Source organism: Vipera berus (assembly GCF_964194415.1).
Source record: "Vipera berus genome assembly, chromosome: 3".
Lineage (NCBI taxonomy): Eukaryota > Metazoa > Chordata > Lepidosauria > Squamata > Viperidae > Vipera > Vipera berus.
The window spans coordinates 153,327,590-153,348,509 of NC_138204.1; the positions used below are offsets into that span (position 1 = coordinate 153,327,590).

General features: G+C 36.8%; 1 protein-coding gene across 4 annotated transcripts in view; it reads right to left on the minus strand.

Annotated features, from left to right (window-relative positions):
- The window catches only part of RIPOR2 (RHO family interacting cell polarization regulator 2), a 68,735-nt gene that overhangs the window by 4,029 nt on the left and 43,786 nt on the right, over nt 1-20,920 (minus strand). For 2 of the 4 annotated variants that reach the window (XM_081323482.1, XM_081323484.1), the window contains exons 9-20: nt 19,659-19,702; nt 18,738-18,863; nt 15,850-15,998; nt 15,339-15,468; nt 13,203-13,868; nt 10,873-11,054; nt 8,490-8,667; nt 6,463-6,598; nt 4,433-4,594; nt 3,214-3,372; nt 2,038-2,243; nt 563-646 (exon numbers count right to left, since the gene is read on the minus strand). In XM_081323482.1, the coding sequence (XP_081179608.1) occupies nt 563-646; nt 2,038-2,243; nt 3,214-3,372; nt 4,433-4,594; nt 6,463-6,598; nt 8,490-8,667; nt 10,873-11,054; nt 13,203-13,868; nt 15,339-15,468; nt 15,850-15,998; nt 18,738-18,863; nt 19,659-19,702 (2,222 nt within the window). Of the gene's footprint in view, nt 1-562; nt 647-2,037; nt 2,244-3,213; nt 3,373-4,432; nt 4,595-6,462; nt 6,599-8,489; nt 8,668-10,872; nt 11,055-13,202; nt 13,869-15,338; nt 15,469-15,849; nt 15,999-18,737; nt 18,864-19,658; nt 19,703-20,920 lie in introns of those variants that run through there. The other 2 variants (XM_081323483.1, XM_081323485.1) reach the window with 2 other exon arrangements.

Consider the following 20,920-nt stretch of genomic DNA (forward strand, 5'->3'; position numbering starts at 1 on the left):
CAGCAGTGATGGCGAAATTGACTGCTTTGATTAAAGAAAAGAATACAATTAATTTTGTTTTTATTTGGAAACTGCTTATGGACTTAGTGCTAGGGGTGGAAAAAAAAATGAATATTTGATTTTGGGCTTTGCTGATTTTTCCCATTATTTTCATTTTTCTTGGTACTTTTGCATTTTATATTATGATATACTAATAAAAATATCAAGGAAAACATGCTTTGTTTCAGAAATGTTTTTCTAATGGAAATACAAATGCATACGCAGCAGATGGGGAAAAAACCTACCCAGTCAAATAGCACCTTCCCATGTTCTTCTAATCATCATATAATATAAATCAGAGTACAGCCTCTTTTCCAAATATATTGTTAGGCTGTATGCAACAAATTCCTCCCATTTTGGTAAAGTAATATCTGGATAGCCAATTCAAGAGAACAATGCTCTTCTTGTTGTGTATTCAAGTCGGGTTATTGAAACGTTTGGTGGTTGGGGTTTTTTTTTGTTTTTTGTTTTTTTGGCTTGGCCTTTTGTTGTTCATGGGAAAGTCAAGAAGGCAGAAGTTTACCTGAAGGCATTTCAAGGCCAGGCAAGCAGCCTTCTGCAGAGGGAGGCTGGGCTGGGCAAGGCTCTCGCAGTAATAAATTAAAGCCTGGAAGAAAACGAGAGACCGTGAGACTGCAGAGCAACACCCTTTCAGAACAACAGCAAAAAATAAATAAATGAAATAAATAAATCTTCTTCTGCTTAAAAAAAATAAATTCACTAAATAAAAAACAAAGCAGTATTCATTTCTTTGAAAGGAGAGCATTGATTGTTTAGGTAAGGGGGAAAAAGGGCAACCGATTACCACAAAAGTTCTTACTTCCTGCCGCCACCATTCCTGTGTAGGATGCAATCAGAGATGTGTAAATGTTCTATGAATGAAGCATCACCCTACGTGTGGGAAAGCCGCTTTGAGCTCTTGCCCAAACCGCAACATTTGCTTTGAGTATTTGGATCTGTGCCTGGTCTAAAGCCAGGCTCTTCCAGGCAAAAAAAGTTAGGGAGGTTGAATAGCAGGAAAAAGCCAGCCTGGCAAACTGGGGGAAGAGAAGGCTGTCACACACTGTTGTCTCTCTCCCCTCAGCTACTCCCAGCGTGGCGCATCCCACTGGGCCATCTATCCCCACCAGTCTTCTCAGAGTAATCCCTCCCTCCCTCCCTCCCTCCCTGTAACAGCAAAACCCACCAGCCTGCCCATCCCCATAGTCTTCTTCGCTTCTTCCTTGCCTCTACAGGAGATGTTGGCCATGCTCCAGAATATATTCCCATTCATTTCAGGCAACCTGGCCTGCATCTCCCTGATGCCGAGAGCATAAAGCAGCATGTGCAGGGCTGCCACTGATAAAACAATTCTGGCTGTCACATCAACTGGAAAGACCCAGAGGGAACCAGATCTAAAATCACACTTTCTTCTACTGAAAGATCTACCACCTCCCTGGAGCAATGAGCAATGACATCTAGCAATTTGATCTTATTTTTATTGGTAGTCACCTTCAATTTATTATCTCTCATCTAGTCCAATACCAATTGCACACAGGCATTTAGAGAAGCTCCATTATTATCTCAAGATATTATAAAGAAATCAATTGGGTATTGTTAGCATATTGGTAGATACTCGGCAACTTCATGTAGCTACTGAAAATCTGAGTAGTGCCACAAGAGACATCAAACAATAATATATAACAATGGCTGTTTTATGCCTCGTAATGGCACCGTCTGAAATCTATCTGTCAGAAATGCAGTAAGTGGCTCCTATTTTTCCAAATTCTGTGCTAACTAGAAGAATAAACTTAAGCTACTGGGGGGGGGGGAGGAGAAAAATCTATTGGGTTATCCAAAGTAATCCAACTCTGTAGTATTCTCAGCATGTTAATATAAATCCAGCCAATTGCAATTGTTCAATTAACCAGGTTCAAACTATTATTTAGTATGATGTTTAAAAACAACTAAAACCTGGTAATTCTACTTTTGTCTAATAGGTTTTCTCTTAACACTTACCTTTTCTCTGAAGTGTTTGCTTTCTGCTGCAGCAGCTGACAATATTGTTACTACGGCTTCATAGGTTTCCTTTTTATTTTCAGTCAGAAGGACAGCCAAAGATTTCAGCACTTCTCGTTGAGGTGAGAGTCTAATGGAGGTTAAATTGGCCTTATTCTGCAAGAACTTTTCATCTCTTAAAGACTGTAGAGTTTGTGCCATTAAAGCTAAAACACAAAGACATTTAACGATTTGTTCCTTTTTAGAAAAAGTTAACAGATTTGACTAATAGATGACTGAAATGCAGGCAAACCATCCAACAGTATCTTGTGAAGTGCAAAATAATTTTAAATAAGTGAGAATGAGCTATCTATATTACTACCACTGCTGACCGTAACTACACTGTTCTCTCTACAGCCTCCATCATCAAACTGTAGAACTCACGGCTGAAACACATGGCTTAATTTGTGTAGTTGTTCATTCCTGTTACACCCTCTTTTTTTGCATAAAACAAAATGATGAAGAACACTCTACAAAAAAAATATGTCTTATGTAAAGAACAATTACCAAATGTTCTGGAATCCTCTACAACTTTCAGATGCTTTTCTACCATTTTAATTGTTCCTGATAAGGATGTGCAGAGTACCTCTTGAGCTAACAAGAGCTTGCACAGAAAAAGAGGATACTGAGAGTAGTCAAGTTTACGCAGCAACCACAAAGATAAACTGAGGTGTATAAAAAAAGTTTTACTTGTGGAATAATACAATAGCACAGTCCAAGAAAAAATCAGTCCAGGTCATACACGAGTAAAGAGATGATAGCAAATAACAATAGTCCAAAGATTATCCAATACAGAGTCTTCTTACCAGTCCGTAAGTCAAAACACAGTTCTTCAGGTTTAGCAAACAGTAGCAAACCCACAAACCACAATAATCAGCAAGTAACAGCAAACGTAACAGAGAGAATAACAGAGAAAGAGAAGCTATGTCTCTAGCTCCCTCTTATGGCCGTTGGAAAAACAGCGTTGGCCAATCATCACACATTTAAAGTGATACAATACAGTTTCTATTACAACAATACAATCATAGTTTATATATATTGCCAACCCAACCAGTTAGGCCATAGTCATCTACCTAACAGTTCCTAAAAGTATTGCTGCATTATGGAATTTGAACTTCCAAAGAGCCTGTTTCTTACCTTCTCTTGCAAGCTGAAGCAAATAGTTTGCCAAATCACTAACGTTTTTATTAGCTAAATAGCTGTAATACTGAAAAACAGTTATGACTTCCAAGGACAGACTGGAGGAGAGGAGAGGTTCTGCACGGTCCAAGATATGAGAAATCAAATTTCCGAATACTGCACACAACCAGATAAAAGTATTAGTTAGCAAATGAATCCTCATTAATATGAGCAATATAAAATTACTGGAGGCAAGTCATTTTTAGAAAGGGTAGTGAGTTTTAGGGAAAAAACAGAGCACTTCAAACTTTCTAGAAATTTAGAACTATCATTTCCAGAAAGAATCAGCATGACAATGATTAGAGATTATGAAAACTGTAGAATATTGGCAATCTTGGGGAAACTGATTGGTACCTTTTCTCCACAATGACACTCAATTAAAAAGTCATTATAACTCTATCATGCCCAAATAAACAAATGGAAAGAAAATAGGCTTCTGTTATGATATGACATGAAGTCACCTTAAAAGTGATCGATTTTGGTTGAACATATTCATTTTTTATTATGGGCATGGTCTAAAGAAATCTGGAATTGCAAACAAAAATTTTATTGCTTAAAGAACTCAAAGTAATTTATTTAAGTAACAAATTTAGAACGAGGTTTTTAGCTAAATTTTGGATAAAATCTTATAAGAATGTTAAAAGTCCATGCCCATGCACTTATGTAATTATTTCAATATTAGGTAGGTACAGTAATATTTACTCAACTAGCTAGTACTGTAAGATGAGATAATGTATTATATTTGACAAAGGACTTTTTGGAATATTGCCGTTGTAGCTATCTATTTCTGCCTGTTCATTGTGCCTTATATACAGAAATGGTCCTGGCTGTAATATATACATTTCTTATATATACAGTTTTCATTCAAAACTAATTTTATACCTCTGGAAATCTATTCGTTTACTTGTTTATCCTGATATTACATAATATTATACAATAATAGTGCAATCACATACATGACATTACAGGCTTTAATGCCCACACTGATTTACTTCAAGATTAAATGTTTATGTAGGCCTTCAACCTCAAATTGTGTGACAGCCCTAATATTTGAATCTTGAAAGACCAGATATTCAGCACAAAGTGCCAGTTACTACGTTTTGAAATATCTGATTAATTACTGGCAATAGTGGTCTTTGCAAACACTTTTTTCTGGAAGCAAGTTAGGTAACTGTACCTGTTTCTGAAAGTCCTGGATATTCTCCATTCACCACTGTAGAAAAAGTGATATCCAATTGTATGATCATTTTGTCTGCAGAGGTGTGATACAACCCAGAAGAATTGGTACATTTATTCCAGAAAGAAAGAAGGGAGATCTTTTTCTGAAATTCTGGAATTGCTAATGGAAAAGAATACCATAATAGTGAATTATTAGTATAAATTTAAATCAGACAATAATCAGGTCTATATTGAAAGGAAATGGATAGAAATTAGTAAATGGTTATATTTACTTGGAAAATGGAACAAAAATAATGTTCTTTGACTCAAAAGATAATAATTTATCGATTATGACTACCATTTACATGATCTAGATCAGTGTTTCTTAACCTTAGCAACTTTAAGATGGGTAGACTTCAACTTCCAGAATCCCCTAGCCTGGCTAACATCTTCTAGGCTAATATCTAGTCCAAACATCTTAACATTGCTGAGATTGAGAAACACTGATCTAAGCTAAGAAGGCTTTAGATATTGAGATTTCATACTAAAAGAATGTTCACTAGGAGAGGGGCCACAGGTTGTCCACCTTTGCTGCTCTTTAGGCAACAACTCCCCGTGCTTTTAAACTGTTTCTTCCCCATGTCCTTTCTTGTAATAATTGGGAATTTTGTGCCCAGAATAGTTGGAATGCAGACCACTGTTCTGTGCCTGATCGACTGCTCTTTTTCATCCCACCTGAATCTATTCATATTTCTCAAAAAGAAATTCCCCTGGCTTCATTAAACTTTTCACCAAAGAAATCTGCAGGGGGCTGAAACTTTATAGCCTATTCCCACATAGGCTTACTTACAAAAAAAGTTCATGGGACTGTATTTAATCAGGCTTACACTGAATAAATAATTGTACAACAGTAGGGTTTGCCTCGTGGCTGCCAGGAAAACAAATTTCGTCTTCCTCGTCCAGTTTTGCATCGCTGGGGGACCCTGAAAAGGGTCGAATGTTGCCCCGTAGAGCCGACCAGCAAGGAGGAGCTCTCCCGCTAGAGCCGGCAAATCCCTCCAAGCCGGCGGACGAAAGACCAGCCATAGAAATACGGCTCGTCCCTAGGCTGCAGACAGCCGAAGCCTCACTTACCATCTGGCAACTTCAAGGCAGCGTGGAAGAGACTGGGTGAGATCTACCTCTCTTAAATCCTAATTACTCTCTGTACCTGCATAAGCTGATAAAGTATTTTCCCCCTGTGGTCAGGGAAGGGAGATCTTAGCCCTCCCTCCAGAAACAGCGGCAACCGACTACCCAGGGGAGTTTAAAACGCTGAAAAATAACTGGGATCCTAATCAGAATTCTATTTTCTAAAAGTTGTAGATTAAAAGACTCTTTATCTTCTATTCCCTATTTTTCTTCAATTTTTATTCTTTACCTTTACTGAAGGTCTTGTAATATTGTAATAGTTGGAGATTTGTACTAATGATATCTATATGTAATAGAATTATAGTACTCAGCTACCAAGTTGCTTTTCAAATATGTATATGTAAAGGTTCCCCCGCACATGCATGCTAGTCGTTTCCAACTCTAGGGGCCGGTGCTCATCTCCATTTCAAAGCCGAAGAACCAGCGCTTGTCCGAGGACGTCTCCGTGGTCATGTGGCCGGCATGACTAGATGCCAAAGGCGCACGGAACGCTGTTACCTTCCCACCGTAGTGGTCCCTATTTTTCTACTTGCATTTTTACGTGCTTTTGAACTGCTAGGTTGGCAGAAGCTGGGACGAGTAACAGGCGCTCACTCTGTTACACGGCACTCGGGATTCGACCTGCCAAACTGCCGACCTTCTGATCGACAAGCTCAGTGTCCTAACCCACTGAGCCACCGTGTCCCTATGTAATATTAGTAAATCAATTAAAAAATTACAAAAAATAATAATAATTGTACAACAGTAGCCTTAGAGAGTAGGCCTGAACATGCACAGAAAAGTTCTACATTATGTATGGTAAGAAACAGAAATACATAATCATATTTTCATATGAACATTGTCTACACTATTTCTCACCTTCACTTACAGGTCTGAAGCTTCCCAGAGTCTCACTGCTGATCTCTGCAAGATTTTCAATCACTAAAATTTGTTGGGATAGTTTATCCAGAAGAGACCTTGTGACAAATGGGGTTCTACTAGAGAATACAATTTGCTGGTAAAATAAGGAAAAACAACAGTGTAAATATTCCTTACACAGATCCAACATTAATTAGGTCACAATTCTAAATGTGAATGAATGCCAATTTATCAAAGAATGATGTTATAACTTTATGTATTTTACAAACATGATCTTTATCATACACTTTAACAATGTGATTCAAATATGATGTGCTTCTGTTAATTGCCAACCAGCTATATTGGATTGTGTGTTGGATTGTATTATTTTGACTTCATAAAAATTAAGAAAATATGTGCCTTTTATCTATATAGAGGACTTGGTACTGTATGTTTCTCTAGTAGTGATCTCTTTTCTCAGCAAAGTAGATAAAGCACAGTAAACAGATTTATTACACTATGATTACTTTGAATATACCATATTTACCTCAGAGGAAGAAAATCCTAAGTTTATGATTACTATATACAAAAAAAGTGGGAAAATACTTTCATCATTGCATTCTCAGAAAATGCACACTAATCCACCTGAATAATTCCTGGGAGGGAGGGGGAGAATTATGCTTTTTATATTATTTTAGGCTGATCAGTGACCAAAATAAATATTTTATTATTTATATCCCACCTTTATTATTTTTATAAATAACTCAAGACAGTGAACATAGCTAATATTCTTTCTTCCTCCTATTTTCCTCACAACACACCTGTGCAGTGGATTGGGCTGAGAAAGTGTGACTGACCAAAGTCACACAACAGGCTTCCATGCCTAAGGTGGGATTAGAACTCCTACCATTGGGTAGGAGATATGATTGACTTGCGAGGCCGGTGTGTTGTGCAATTAGCTCACATGGTGTAATAAGATGGAGGGTTTCTGTCACTGTAAGTTGGGCGTGGGGGCACGAAGGGAGGCTCAGCCAATCTCAATGTATACATGATTGTACTTTGACAATAAAGGTTCATTCAAATTGGTCCCCTGGTTTCTAGCCTGGTGCCTTAACCACTAGATCCAACTGCCCAATTTTGACTTATTTGGAAATATGTGTCATTCTCTTGAGTAGTACTTTAACCCTACAAAGTATATAAAATTATATTTTCAACTTAAGTCTTAACTTAAAACCTAGTCATTTCATTAGTTTTTTTTTGCATAGTTAAAACCCTGTTTTTGTTTTTCAAACAACTTATGACAGCTCAAACTGTGTGAAGAAGTCTGGGTCAGATGAGAATATGTAGCCTCTGTCTCCAATAGTGTCATAAAGGGCAATGGTTCCCCACCCCTGCTCCATGCCAATCTCCATTTTAAATCTCATCCCATGTTCTCCATATATGATCTTATTTTATCATGGTCCACTTGAACCTGAACAGGACTGTTCATTCTTTGCTGTTCAACCATGCCATGTTGAACAGCAAAGAATGAACAGGAGTTCTGTTCAGGTTCAAGTGGACCATGATAAAATAAGATCATATATGGAGAACATGGGGTGAGATTTAAAATGGAGATTGGCATGGAGCAGGGGTGGCGAACCATGGCCCTTTTATGACTTCTAGACTTCAACTCCCATGCTGGCTCAGGAATTCTGGGAGTTGAAGTCTACAAGTCATAAAAGGGCCATAGTTCCCCACCTCTGGCACAGAGAATAGCAATAAAATTTGGGCCCTTCACGTCTTGTTGGAAATATCTGAAGAGAAGAAAAGTTTTTTTTTCTGTATAAAAGACCTTTCACATTCTGTGGCTTATTTGGACAAGCACATTTGCTAGTCCCCCCCCCCAAAAAAAAAACCATAGCAGAGTCTGTCCTTTTTGCCTTATACAAGAGAACTACAAGTACAAAGGAAATTAACTTCCAACAAAAAAGGCTGTGTACACAACACAGAAAACCAGAGCAGATGGGTCTCAATAATTTTTTGAAAAAGCATGTAACCCTATGGGATACCTGGATAAGCTGTGTGCAGTACTGCAAGTGCTTGACTATGGTGATATCAAGGCTTTCATTCCCGGTGGTCAATGGCAGAGGACTTCCAGCCACACTGGTTCCAACTCCTGTGTCTTCCGTCAACGCTTCACTGAGATGCCCTCTGCCTTCTGGGTGTTCTGACCTGTAACTGTTCAAGCTGGGAGGTAAGTGAGCAGTTTGATTTTCTTTTCATGTAAGCAATGCACAAGAGAAATTGTTGAAAGCACTCTCCTGTAACCAAACAGCTCTTCATAGGCCAGTAACCTTTTAATGAATACATTGTATCTCAAATTGGCAGGAGCATTAGGTAAAAAGTGCCAAAAAAGTGTCTGCATTTAAAGGATATATGGTTTACCACACTAGCCTACTTGTTTCTTTGAAACAATCATTTTTTTTGTAAGGAAGTCTTCCTAAGAAGTCTTTGAAATCAACCTTTGCTATAACTTTTTTTTTCCTTTTCACCTTGGTTTGTTAACAACATCCTTTGCCAAACTTTGCCATCCTTTGCTCTGTGGATACAACTGAACTACAGATTTGTGGTTTTCAAAAGTTATACAATTAAGATGTAATATGTCAGTCCTTTCCTGACATGTGATTAATTGTCCAGCTAAAACAAAATTAAAAAGAGAGAATCTGTTGGGAAGGAAGTCATAATTGATTTACAAAGAACAAACACCAGTTTTCTGTTTCCTTTATTCGTAGCATACAGAAATCTTTCATTCCCCAAACTATTTTAAGTCAAGGAAATGTTTAAACTTTAATGAAGTCTTGACCTCTCAGCAGCTTCCATCAATGATGGTATCCTCCTACATCAACTTTGAGGGTTCACGTGGGGGCAAAGTTTTATTCCCAAATTCCCCTATCCCCTGGGGTAAAGACCCATCACATTGATAGGAGAGGTATAGCCTGCAATGCCTGCTTTTGTGACATGCTACAAATGTCCCAACACTCTCTCCACTTTTATTTATCAATTACACAAAACTGCTGGATGAAGCCATTGGATGGCATAGGGCACAGGTCTGCAACCCGCGGCTCTGGAGCCGCATGCGGCTCTTTCAGCCATCTCCTGCGGCTCCCAGTCCTCTGCCATGTGCAGTCCAAAAAAAAAAAAGTGGGACTAAAAAAAGTTCAACCAATCAGTTCAAATATGCAGGGTAGGTGCATATCTCGCCTTGGCTCCACTCTTCAGTCAAACCCTGTTCTGCACATGCGCGCATGTACGCACATGCGCACACATTTTTTGCGGCTCCCAGTTTTTCCTTTTGTGAGGGAACCGGTTCCAAGTGGCTCTTTCACTGTTTCAGGTTGCTGACCCCTGGCATAGGGTAAGGTATCATAAGTATGCAAATGATAGTCGGTTACACATCTCCATCCCGGGCTGACCAAGCCTTGCAAAGCCTTGGAGATCTTGCCTTGGTATCTGGAGGCTATGGGCATCTGAATAGGAAGGAATAGAGTTTAGATCAAGCCTGGTAGGACTAGGTGGGTCCAGTGATGTTCCATTAAGTTCTGGATGGTGTTGCACAACCCAAGGCAGAATGGTTTACAATTTGGAAGTTCCCCTGGTCTCATAACTCCTGATCAAAAATTGGGGGGGGGGGGAAGAGTATTCTTGTAGAGTTTCATGTTGTATGCCAATTGCACCCTTCCTGGATTGGAAGGCACTGTTCGTGGTCATACCTGTTTTAGTCACCACCAGAATGGCATTCTACTACATTGGATCTACTACAAAATCTAATGATCTTGCAGAACATCTGGAAGCTGCAATTGGTTCAGAATGCAGGGCCAGGAGCAATTACTGATGTTTTTCAATGAAGGGGGGAGTGGTTTCTATCCACTCTATTACATCAAGCAGGAGGGCCATGCCTTGGTCCCCAACAGTTATGTCATCTTGTGGAACCCAGAAAATGTGCGCTTCCTGTGATGGTACCTGCCCCTTCGAACACCTTACCCTCTGAGATCAAATTGATTCTGAGCCTACTGGCTTCCAGAAAATGTCGAAAACCTCACTGTTCTCCCAGGCGTAGGGATTATGAAGTGAAACTGATTCTACACCCTACATTATAGACAGAGATGAGGCAAATGATTATGTACATATAAATACAGAAAAACGTTACCATATTCTTTTTCACTTTCAGTACATCTTTTTGAATGAATGCAGAATGTCTCAGTTTACAAGTGCAAAGGGAACTTATCTGGAACCCCTACAATCTGTTCTGCTAACAACATTCTCAGTACTCTTGTCAAAAATTACTAATCTAGAGGCTCTTACATTTAATTTCATCTTTCTTGAATGATCACTACGTACTATTCTTGGCAGAAAGGAATAAACCCGAGAAGCATTCAGTACTGACATTCTTACCTGTTTTTCTCGATTTCAGCATCTAAGAACACAGAGTCTGCCCCATGAGCATCACCACCAAACTCATCAGTACCACCTTCATCTTCAAAGTCAGACGTGTTGAGGAAATCAAAACTTTCCAGTGCGTTCTCAATTGTTAGGCTTAAGCTGGATGACCTGCTGTGACTTACTACTGGTCTGCACTGCAAGAGCAAAACCAAAACAATACATAAAAAAACAGTTTAGCTATTCAAAATGGTTTGGTTTCAAGAAAATTCCAAGTCAATTGGGTGTAAGAGTTTGTCTTCAGATGCGCCAATGATCCCCTACAGTGGGCATATTTTGTTGGCTTGTTTGGCCTTGTTCTCCCATCACTTAATTTCCAGATTTTAGGATTTCACTTTTTATGTATTCTGAGAACAGAGGAGGATCTAACTTAATGGAAATTTATTTAAAGGATAGATGCAGTTATGATGAGATTTAGAAAAATCAGATCTAAATGAACTGAAATTTCAATTATTGAAAAAGCCCTACCGTGAGAAAACACTAAGTCATTCACTTCCCTGACATGCTCACTGGGTCAACTGAGGTGTATATTTAGTGTGATGAGGAAATTCCAAAATGCGATTATATTTGACTTACGAAAGTACTGTAGTTGGGGTTAGATATAACTCAATCCAGGCCCAATCTTACATAACCCACCTGAACCTTCTGAGTCCATTGGGGTATAAATCACAGGTAGTCAGTCCTTGGGTTAAAACAGCCACTGAGACTGGGAGATTGTTAAATGATACAATTGTAAAATGTGATGTCATATGATGGGTGCCACTTTTTTTTCTTTTCTTTTTCTCTAGTTCACTTAGTGATGGCAGTTCCAGTAGTCACAGGTTGCTCTTGTTAAGACCTTCCAACTTCCTGCCTGTCTACCGTTTGATTTTGTTTGTGGGAAACCCGCAGATGGTATTAACTAATCCTCACATTACCATACATTTAGAAGAAAATGTGACCTTATCCACATTTGAAACTGATGGGCTTGAAACTGAAACCGATAGGCTGATATATTAAGCCCCTCTTTTATACATGTCATTAATCTAATACATTTTCCAGTACATTTTAAGTAGAAGACTTAAGAACTCCTACAACTAAGTGGAAAAAATTGTCAGCGTTTTGCATCTGATCACTATTATTTCCAAAATTATAATGGTTGGCTTTCAAACACATACACGTACAAGCTCTGTGTGTGTGTGTGTGTGTGTGTGTGTGTGTGTGTGTGTGTGTGTGAGAGAGAGAGAGAGAGAGAGAGAGAGTCAGAGAGGTTTAAAATATGCTAATTTGTCTGTTTATACATGGTTATATGCATTTTATTAAACAAACCCTGGCTTAGGGCTGTGACTCCTGTCAAAATGACAACCCACTGCTTTATTAAATATTGAAATGTATATTCTCTTATTCTTTGTATATTTTATTTTAATTCTTTTTAATGAATTCTAAAATTGTGGATTAATATTGTTGTAAGCTATCCGTAGAGAATAGTCTTTAAAAGAGTGACGTAGGTTAAAAAAAATGAAACTTACTAGCTTTGCTCTTAAATATGGCGAAGAAAATGAAGATCAGAAACTCAATTATTTAGTGTTTTAAAACTATTTAATAAAGGTAATTTTTAAAAATTACATTTCCTGTACAAATAAAGCTTTATGTGGTAACGTAAACTGAAGAGTGTAACTGTAACATTTAATGGTCTTTAACAGAGCTGTCATATTCTGTGGTAATTACTGTAGTACATTTTAGTTGAAATCGAATGCTAGTGTTACATGAGTACAAATTTAACCCAAGATTATTCAATGAAGTGCTAACGCATTTCAATCAAAGTGGCCAATTATAAATCTGGAAAAAGTATGTGCACTGAAAAGCTTCTGTAACACTAGTCTGAAAATGAAGTTCAGGAGCTGTTCAAACAGCAATATTGCAATATTATAATATCTAAAATATTCAATGACCTATCAACAGGACAGTGACTGACTATATTGTAAAATAAAGATACAATTCAATTAAATGGGATTAAATGGATTACATAAATGAATTAAATTTAGAGATGTAAAAAATACATCTATACTGTAGGTTTTAATAGTAAAAGTCAAATTCAGCTGTATCTTACTGAGATTATTTCATTAGACAAACTGGCCCTTTCATTTTGTGGTTTCTTTGTTGGTCATTCTTATATTGAATGTAAACGCTGAACTGATGCTTGGTACCAGGAAAGCTACTATCTAAACACTAGTTTTATTACTGAAGATTAGATAATAACGATTCTTCTATTCACAATGAGATTTCTTATTTGAAGCTGAACTTACTTTTAGGATCTCATCTAGATGTGTAATTCCTTGGTCCAATTCCTGGAATTCCTTAAACTGTGCTTTATGAGGTTCAAGAGCTAATACAAGCCCCTGAAATGCTTCTTCTAGACTTCCATCAACACATGATTTATAGCCTTCAGATTCTCCACTAATTGACCCCTCACAATGACATTTTTCAGGTGTCATTGGCCCCTCTCCAGATGTCAGTCTTTTAACCAGCTGCTTCGTGATATTGCCTTCAAAGGTATCCAGCTCTACAGGTTTGACATCCGATAACTCATCTGTATCCGGAAGAAGTGACTCTGAGGCACTACTTGCTAAAATCACACTGCTGCCTCTCAAACGAGGAGAACTTTGGCAAAGCTCAGAATCTAGATTTGTGGTCATGTTTTCACCATGCACTTGTGATGTTAAGTTGTTGGATTCAGATGTGGAGTCTTCACAGCTTGAATGAATATTGTTCACAGTGTCAGGTTTGGATAAACTTATGCCTGGCGTTGTGGCAATAATTTCAGGGTTGGAATTATCTATGGTAGAGGATGAGTCTGTTGAACTATATGATGTAGTACAATGTCCACTGGTAATGTCATTGAAACTGAAAGAAAATGAACTTTTCTCATTTTTTGCTGTTCCGTTTTCAAAAACATCATCTGGTAAATTTAACTGCAAATATAATAAAAAAGTTAAAATTAAAATTTCACCGTTCTAAACAAAGCTGATGTTAAGCATTATTTTTTTTAAAAAAGACACAATTTGCTTCTATGAAATTAGACTATTTGGAACTAAGAAATAAATTCATTTAGCTTTTATGCTACTGATCTTTTCTAAAGTGATAGGAAGATACTAAAAAAAAACACCTGTCAAAAAGCCAAAAAATAAGAAGGATCAGAAGTAGTCCAGAACGTGTACAGAAAAGTTCTAAAACAATTACGTTGCTTTTTGAGCATTGCAAACTCATTATCTTTATGAACAAATTAGAGTCTTTTATTTTGCTGACCAGATTTTATGTAGAGAAAATAGGCAGAAGAAACAAAATGCACATCAACAGAACGTCATATGTCATTATATAAATGGTATGACAGTATAGTGGATTATACCATATAGTATACTGAGGATTATCTTGTCCTTTTATTCAGCAATGCTGGAATATAGAAGTTAAACATAACTTCTCAAAGATAAGTAGTTTCAATATTGCAGCCTGAAATCAACGGAGATAAAATGCGAATTTTTCACTTTAGACTGCATCCAATTTATTTTCTTAGTCTCCTGCCAAAAAATAGTTTATGGACAAATATCAAACCATGTGCATATATAAATATGCTCATAAAATATTTCAAATAATAAGTGCTTTCTTATTTTAGCCTTTTCTCTAAAAAGAATTTGCAAAACTAAAGTCAGTCAGAGTTTTATTTGACTATATAAGCAACTTGAGCCAATAGTTATTTGCTAAATAAAGTCAGCAAACAAGCTAGATCTTAAAGAAAAATATCAAATTTAGGACATGCATAAAAAAAGAGGAACTGCTTAAGAAATGCAGCAAGACATTTTATCACACCATCTGGACTCACATATTGTTCTAGCCCTGTTCTAGCCCTCAGCCTGAGAGATGGCAGATCACTAAATGAGCGACTGTAACGTAGCTTGTCAAAGAAAGCGTCTTGCAGTCTCTAAAATGGCAGAGTGGAGACTGTCTTGTGGAGGATGTCGCCATTTCTTGAAGTGTTAAGGCAAAAATTGGGGCAATTAGTTCATTACATCATCTTTTAAATATACTGTAAGCGTACAAACTATAGACTGGTAAGAAAATTTAGTGCAATTCTTCAGAACCCAAGCACGCACTAAATGAGTTTTCATGGAAGCTTCTCACACCTAAATGATCCTTTGTCTATAAGGGGAAAATACTACACCTTCTCTCCTAAAAGAAGAAGTGGGTGGCATCCACATTAGCCATATAACATATGGAAAGTTCTTTTCATTTGTAGAATCTTCCCCACTGGATCAAGGAATAGGCTAGGGGTAGAAAAGATAACCTTTGCCTATTCTCCCTTTTTCCTTTGTCTCTCTTTCTGTTACCTCAAACAAAATTGAGCAAACCATGCTACTTAGCCACTAATTGTTTTTGCTATTACTTACAAAGAATGACTGATCCTTGAAAGTTGGTGTTTCTGGAGTGCCTTGACTATAAATGGACATCCTTCTTTGAATAGCTGACACTTTGTTTGTGTTGCCTGTTGATGGGGTAATGTCCTCCACATCAAATGGACTGCAAAAGTATAAATCTATTATTAGACTGAACCATCATTAAACCATTATTCTGCTGAATTACAAGGTTTTCTTTTCACTTAAGATATTGCGGCACAAGCAATTCAGCTTTTTTCTGGTGAAGTTCTGCACAATGTAAAACTGATTCACAAAATAGCATTCTCGTGTATATTTTAATTTCACATTTTCATATCAGAAGAGTGCATATTATCTGTGGTGCCATCTTAAATGTTAAGATGGCAATACCATCTAGCTCCTTAAAAACTCTGGTGTGCCAGTTCAGTAGAGGTACATCCAATAATTTTATTTTCTTCGCTGTTGTTATTGGAACAATAGTTGATTTGAAATGATGATGGCTCTCCAGAAAACCAGCTTTACTTACTGCCAAGTGATTTCCAGATTCAGCTTTATTGTGCCAAGGTCATTGATATCCACAGCGACAATCTGAGGCTGAGCAGCAAACAAGTCTTTTGTTTCACAAGTAACACTTCCCACCAAAATATGAGTGGCAAGACCTTTAACTTCTGTGACCTTTGGAATAAATTATTAGTGTTAATAATTAGGAACAAAATAATTGTCAATTAATAGCTCAATATTTCAGTAGCATCTCCAGATATCAAATATTCACTTTTTTTGTATACTAATCCTTCCAAGACTGCACTGTTTGTTCAGAAGAGTAAGAAATACTTGGACTTATGTGTTGTTATTGTGTACAATTATGTGAAAATTATAAGGATACTAAAATGGTTCAGATTTACACTTCATACTTGCATGGATGGTATTTTATTTTGTCATAAAACAGAAAGCTGCAAAAACCACTGATACATTTAGCTCAGTTTTCTTACAATATATTACTAATGATGCATTATTTGCATAGTTTAGAGTCATAAAAGCTAATAATAATTTATTTGTGGGAACTTTTGATGAATGAATGAGGAAGTAAGACTAGGGGAAAAATCTAGTATGTAAGACTACAACATAAGTAAGGAGTGCCAAAAAGTATTGTTTTTAAAAACTGGATTTTATACAAAATAATAGTAATAAATGGTCATGAATATGACATTAATTGTTGTATTAATGACTACCATTTCCAAAACATTCTCACCATTTCTGACTCCTCTTTCACTAACCCTGTCTGACTTATCTACCAGAACAATGGCATATAAAAATATTCCTCTTTACATGCAGATGATATAGTTGGCAAATAAAACCCTTAATCTCTTATGGCACCATTAAAATTCATTGTTCTTTTAATTGTCACTGAACAAAAATTCATAAACATATTATTTTAATTATTAATAGTGATATTCTACTATATTGTTAATACACATGTAACTTTTTCTTCTGTTAATTAGTCTGATGGAATAAAATAGTTTGAAAGAAAAAAGTATAAATTGCAGTCTCTTTTATACTGAAATAAAAAGCACTGAAAGTATCATTTTTAAAAATGGAAGGAAGTTTGTGTTTATTCATTTAGTTGAAAGAGCTTACTTGATAAGGCACATTTAACATTTTATTACTTGATCCTTTAACATTTAATACTTCATTTAAACATTCAACTGAAAAGCATCATCTTTGAAGTAATACATGAAACCTCTAATCGTGCTCTCTAATGCAGACACTCTTTGATTTACGGTGGGTCACTTAGCGAGGATTCCCCCTCCCCCATTTTAAAAGGATGATGGCTACTTAATGACTGCTGGGAAAAAATGCTGGAAAAAAATAGGGCTGATGACTCACTTAACTACCACAGTGACTTACAACCGTAATTCTGGTCTCAATTATGGTCATAGGTCAAGGACTATCTGTACAGAAGAGTAAATTCCCAAGGGCAAATAATCTCTTGAAAATTACAGTATTTATTTTATTTATTTTAATCCCATTTATATCCTGCCCTTCTCCGAAGACTCAGGGTGGCTTACAATTTAAGCACAAACCAATGTGCTTAGCAATAGCCTTCATTCTATGTATATGCCTGCTTATTAGGGCTTTCGGGGGCCCCAAGCGGCATTTTTACAAAGTCAGCTTATTGCCCCCAACAATCTGGGTCCTCATTTTACCTACCTCGGAAGGATGGAAGGCTGAGTCAACCTTGAGCCTGGTGGGACTCGAACCTGCACTAATTGCAGGCAGCTGGTGTTACTTAAGGAGGCATTAGCCCACTGCTCCACCAAGGCTCCTTGGTAAACTGGTCCACATAAATGAAGCTACAAAGCACCTAATATCCTTGACTGACTAGTTTCTTTCTCAATGGAATTTCACATCAAAATATGTAGATGCATGCAAAATATTATCCATACATTCAGTGAATTAAAGCAAACCAGAATAAGCCATTGCTTATTCTCCATAGATCAATATTTCTAATGGAATGCGTTAGTGGCTTTAAGGAAAGAGGAGAGATGCTGCTTAGGAAACAGTTCAGATAAGAGAAGCAGGAGCCCACAATCACTTAGCAGCACAGAAAGAAACTGAGGAAAGACCTGTCCTCATAGCTCAGGCAGCCAAAAATGGCGGGTGGGAAGTTTGTATTTTCAGATTTACAACATTCTGTTAACGTAGCCTTACAATAAATAGAATTACTTCATCTAGTCCTGCTTCCTGTCTGATTTACCTGGGAGGGCTGACAATATTACAGTTACATTAAAGACTTTTGGTTGCGCAATTTGCCTACTATAGAAGAATGGACTTTAAAAGTTTCGAACCTGGCAGAAATGGCAAAAAAATTCAGCATATTTGAAAGATCATTCGCAACAAAGATATATCTTGGAACGGAGAAGATGGATTGATTATATCCAGAATAAATATGGGACCAAAAAGTTTCATTTAGCATTTGAATGAGTATTAGATTTAGAAGATTTGTTATTATTTAGTTATTTTTAAGGAGAGTTAAAGTGTGACAGGACTTAAAGTGTTATTATAGTTAGTTTGCATATTATAGTTTAAGATTGTTAGGGTCGATACCCTGTATTTGCTCTGGGAAGTCGGGGGGGGGGAGGGAGAGGGAGGGGAAATTGGGTGGGGGTGGGGGATGGGTTTTTATGTTTTTTATGTTTAAAATGTGTCTGTAAAACTCTTCAATAAAACATATTACAGTTACATTACAATTATATTTAGGAAAGCTGAAAATTCATTTCTTTCCTAAAGCCTTTAACTGTGAATTGATTTTAACTCCAGCGATTTTGAGGTCATCTTTTATATTTGCATTTTGTTTTAACTATTGTAAACAGAAGGGCAGGCAATATATTTAATAAGTAAACGGTACATCAATACCTTAATGGAGATTAGCCCAGCAATAAGGGGGAGGAAGATCATTTCTTCTCCATCCCAACTTTGCTTATCATTGACTTCTATTTTGCCTTTTAGTTTCCATCTTTGACGACCATACCTCATAAATATCTGTGAAAAGAAAATGTGATCTCACTGATCATATTCATACATACTTTGTTCTCATTCTACCATTCTGAGTCAATCGCAATGAGCAAATATCCCAACAGAATTAATGGTTTTGCTACAATGTATTACAGAAGCTGGTTATGTTTTGGATTGGAAAATAATGCAAATCATATATTTCCAAGAAAAAAAATCTGGATAGGGTTCTTAGTACATCACTCTGGAACATCATAAAGAAGAAGAAAAAAAGAGTCACCTCAAAGTGAGACGGGCTACAAACAAATCCAATACATAAATAAAAAATAAAATTACACAAGGTTAGCATAAATATTATTTTATGAAGCGTTACAACATGATGCATAAATGCAGAATCACAAAGTAATCAGACTGGAGATATGACTTTGTTCTTGTTCTTTGTTCTAAATTTCCACCTTACTACTTGTTGGTAAGATAAAATATCTATCTTTAGAGGGGAAAAAGGGCAGCCGACTTGAACTATTGATCTGCTCTACTCAGCCTGTCGTAGTTACGATTTGAGAGCCACAAGAGGGAAAGAACCTATGCCAAGAATAAAATATTTAAAGACTGCTGACATGCTTCCAAGACAAAACTAAAGAAAGATCTGTTGTTATCTTGCAAGGCATCAATCAGCTCTCTGGGACCAATTTCATAGTCTTTATGTGGGAACTGTTCAGAGTGCATTCATCCATAAACAGAGAATAGTGGGACCTTTCTTGCTGTACAGGACATGAGAACAGTAAGAAATGCATGATGGAAAATGACATTTACAAAGTTACTTACTTCATACTGGTCTCCAGGGCAAAGTCGAGCAAAGCCAGCCAGACCTAGAAGCCAATAACAGTTAAAAACTGTTTCAGATAAAATGCTTGAGTTTGAGAAGTGTTTCAGATGAAATGTTTGTGTTGTCTCCTTTTATCTTAATGACAAACCCTACAATGTTGCCAGAGCACTTATGAATCTAAGAGAGCAACTTTCAGAGCCCATTTTATTCTCTTCTCTTCATTAATAAAAATGATTGTTTTCCACATTCACCTTCTCTGAAGGACTGAGAATAGTAATGACTGAAACCTGATTGTTTGCTATTGCAAGAGGTAATATAATGTACGAGAACACCACTGAATTATCAGTATCTAACTTCTTGAATTCTGTGTGTCCAATTGGCACAATCTGAGTATTAATGTCTTAAAAAATCACAAATCTCTTTAAAATATAACCTTCTAATTCATATGAAGGAACTAAATTCTGTTCAAATAAGGAATTCATTTAGCAATCATTTCTCATTTAAAGGAATATTATTATCGCTTTATCTTTTTCTCATGTTAACTTTTGGGCAACCCTGTCCCTGGAAATAGATGTCATTACATAGATCTAAAGTGAGCAGAAAAAGAAACTTTTTTTTACTATGTTTATTTTTTTAAACACACATTAAACCCAATTAATATGGGCCTTCTTTTACTTTTAAAGATATATTTAATTCCTTTGAAAGTCCTAGAACTCAAGGTGTGAAATCCTTATATAAACAGGGGGGGACTCTCCAGAGATGAAGAGAAACCTCAAGAGATGGGAAGAAGAGTTGGGAGTTATCCTAATTGAAAAATCATCAATTTGCAATTTCTGAGTTGCAAACTATTTTCACAGTGTTTTCTCTGGAGCAGAAACTGATTCTACAGTTAACTTGCTCAGCTTCCCAACATACTATACTGTATATACCCCACATACTCTGACCAATCCTCAGATTTTTCTTTCCTATCTCTTTATCACTATAGTTCCTATATGCTTTAGGTCACGGGTGTCAAACTTGATTGCATCACATGATTTATCGTGAAGGAATTGCAACATTTTTTTCCTTTGCGGAGTCGGGGTGGGTGTGGCCTACGCGTAATGCATCCGCCCCACGGGCCGTCAGTTTGACACCCCAGCTTTAGGTTGTTAATGTCTTTCTGAAATGTGGCATTTAGAACTACATTCAATATTCTAGCTGCAATAGAAAAACCAAGAGTTTTCTTGACTTAACACTAAGTATCTATTAAAACTCTCATCTC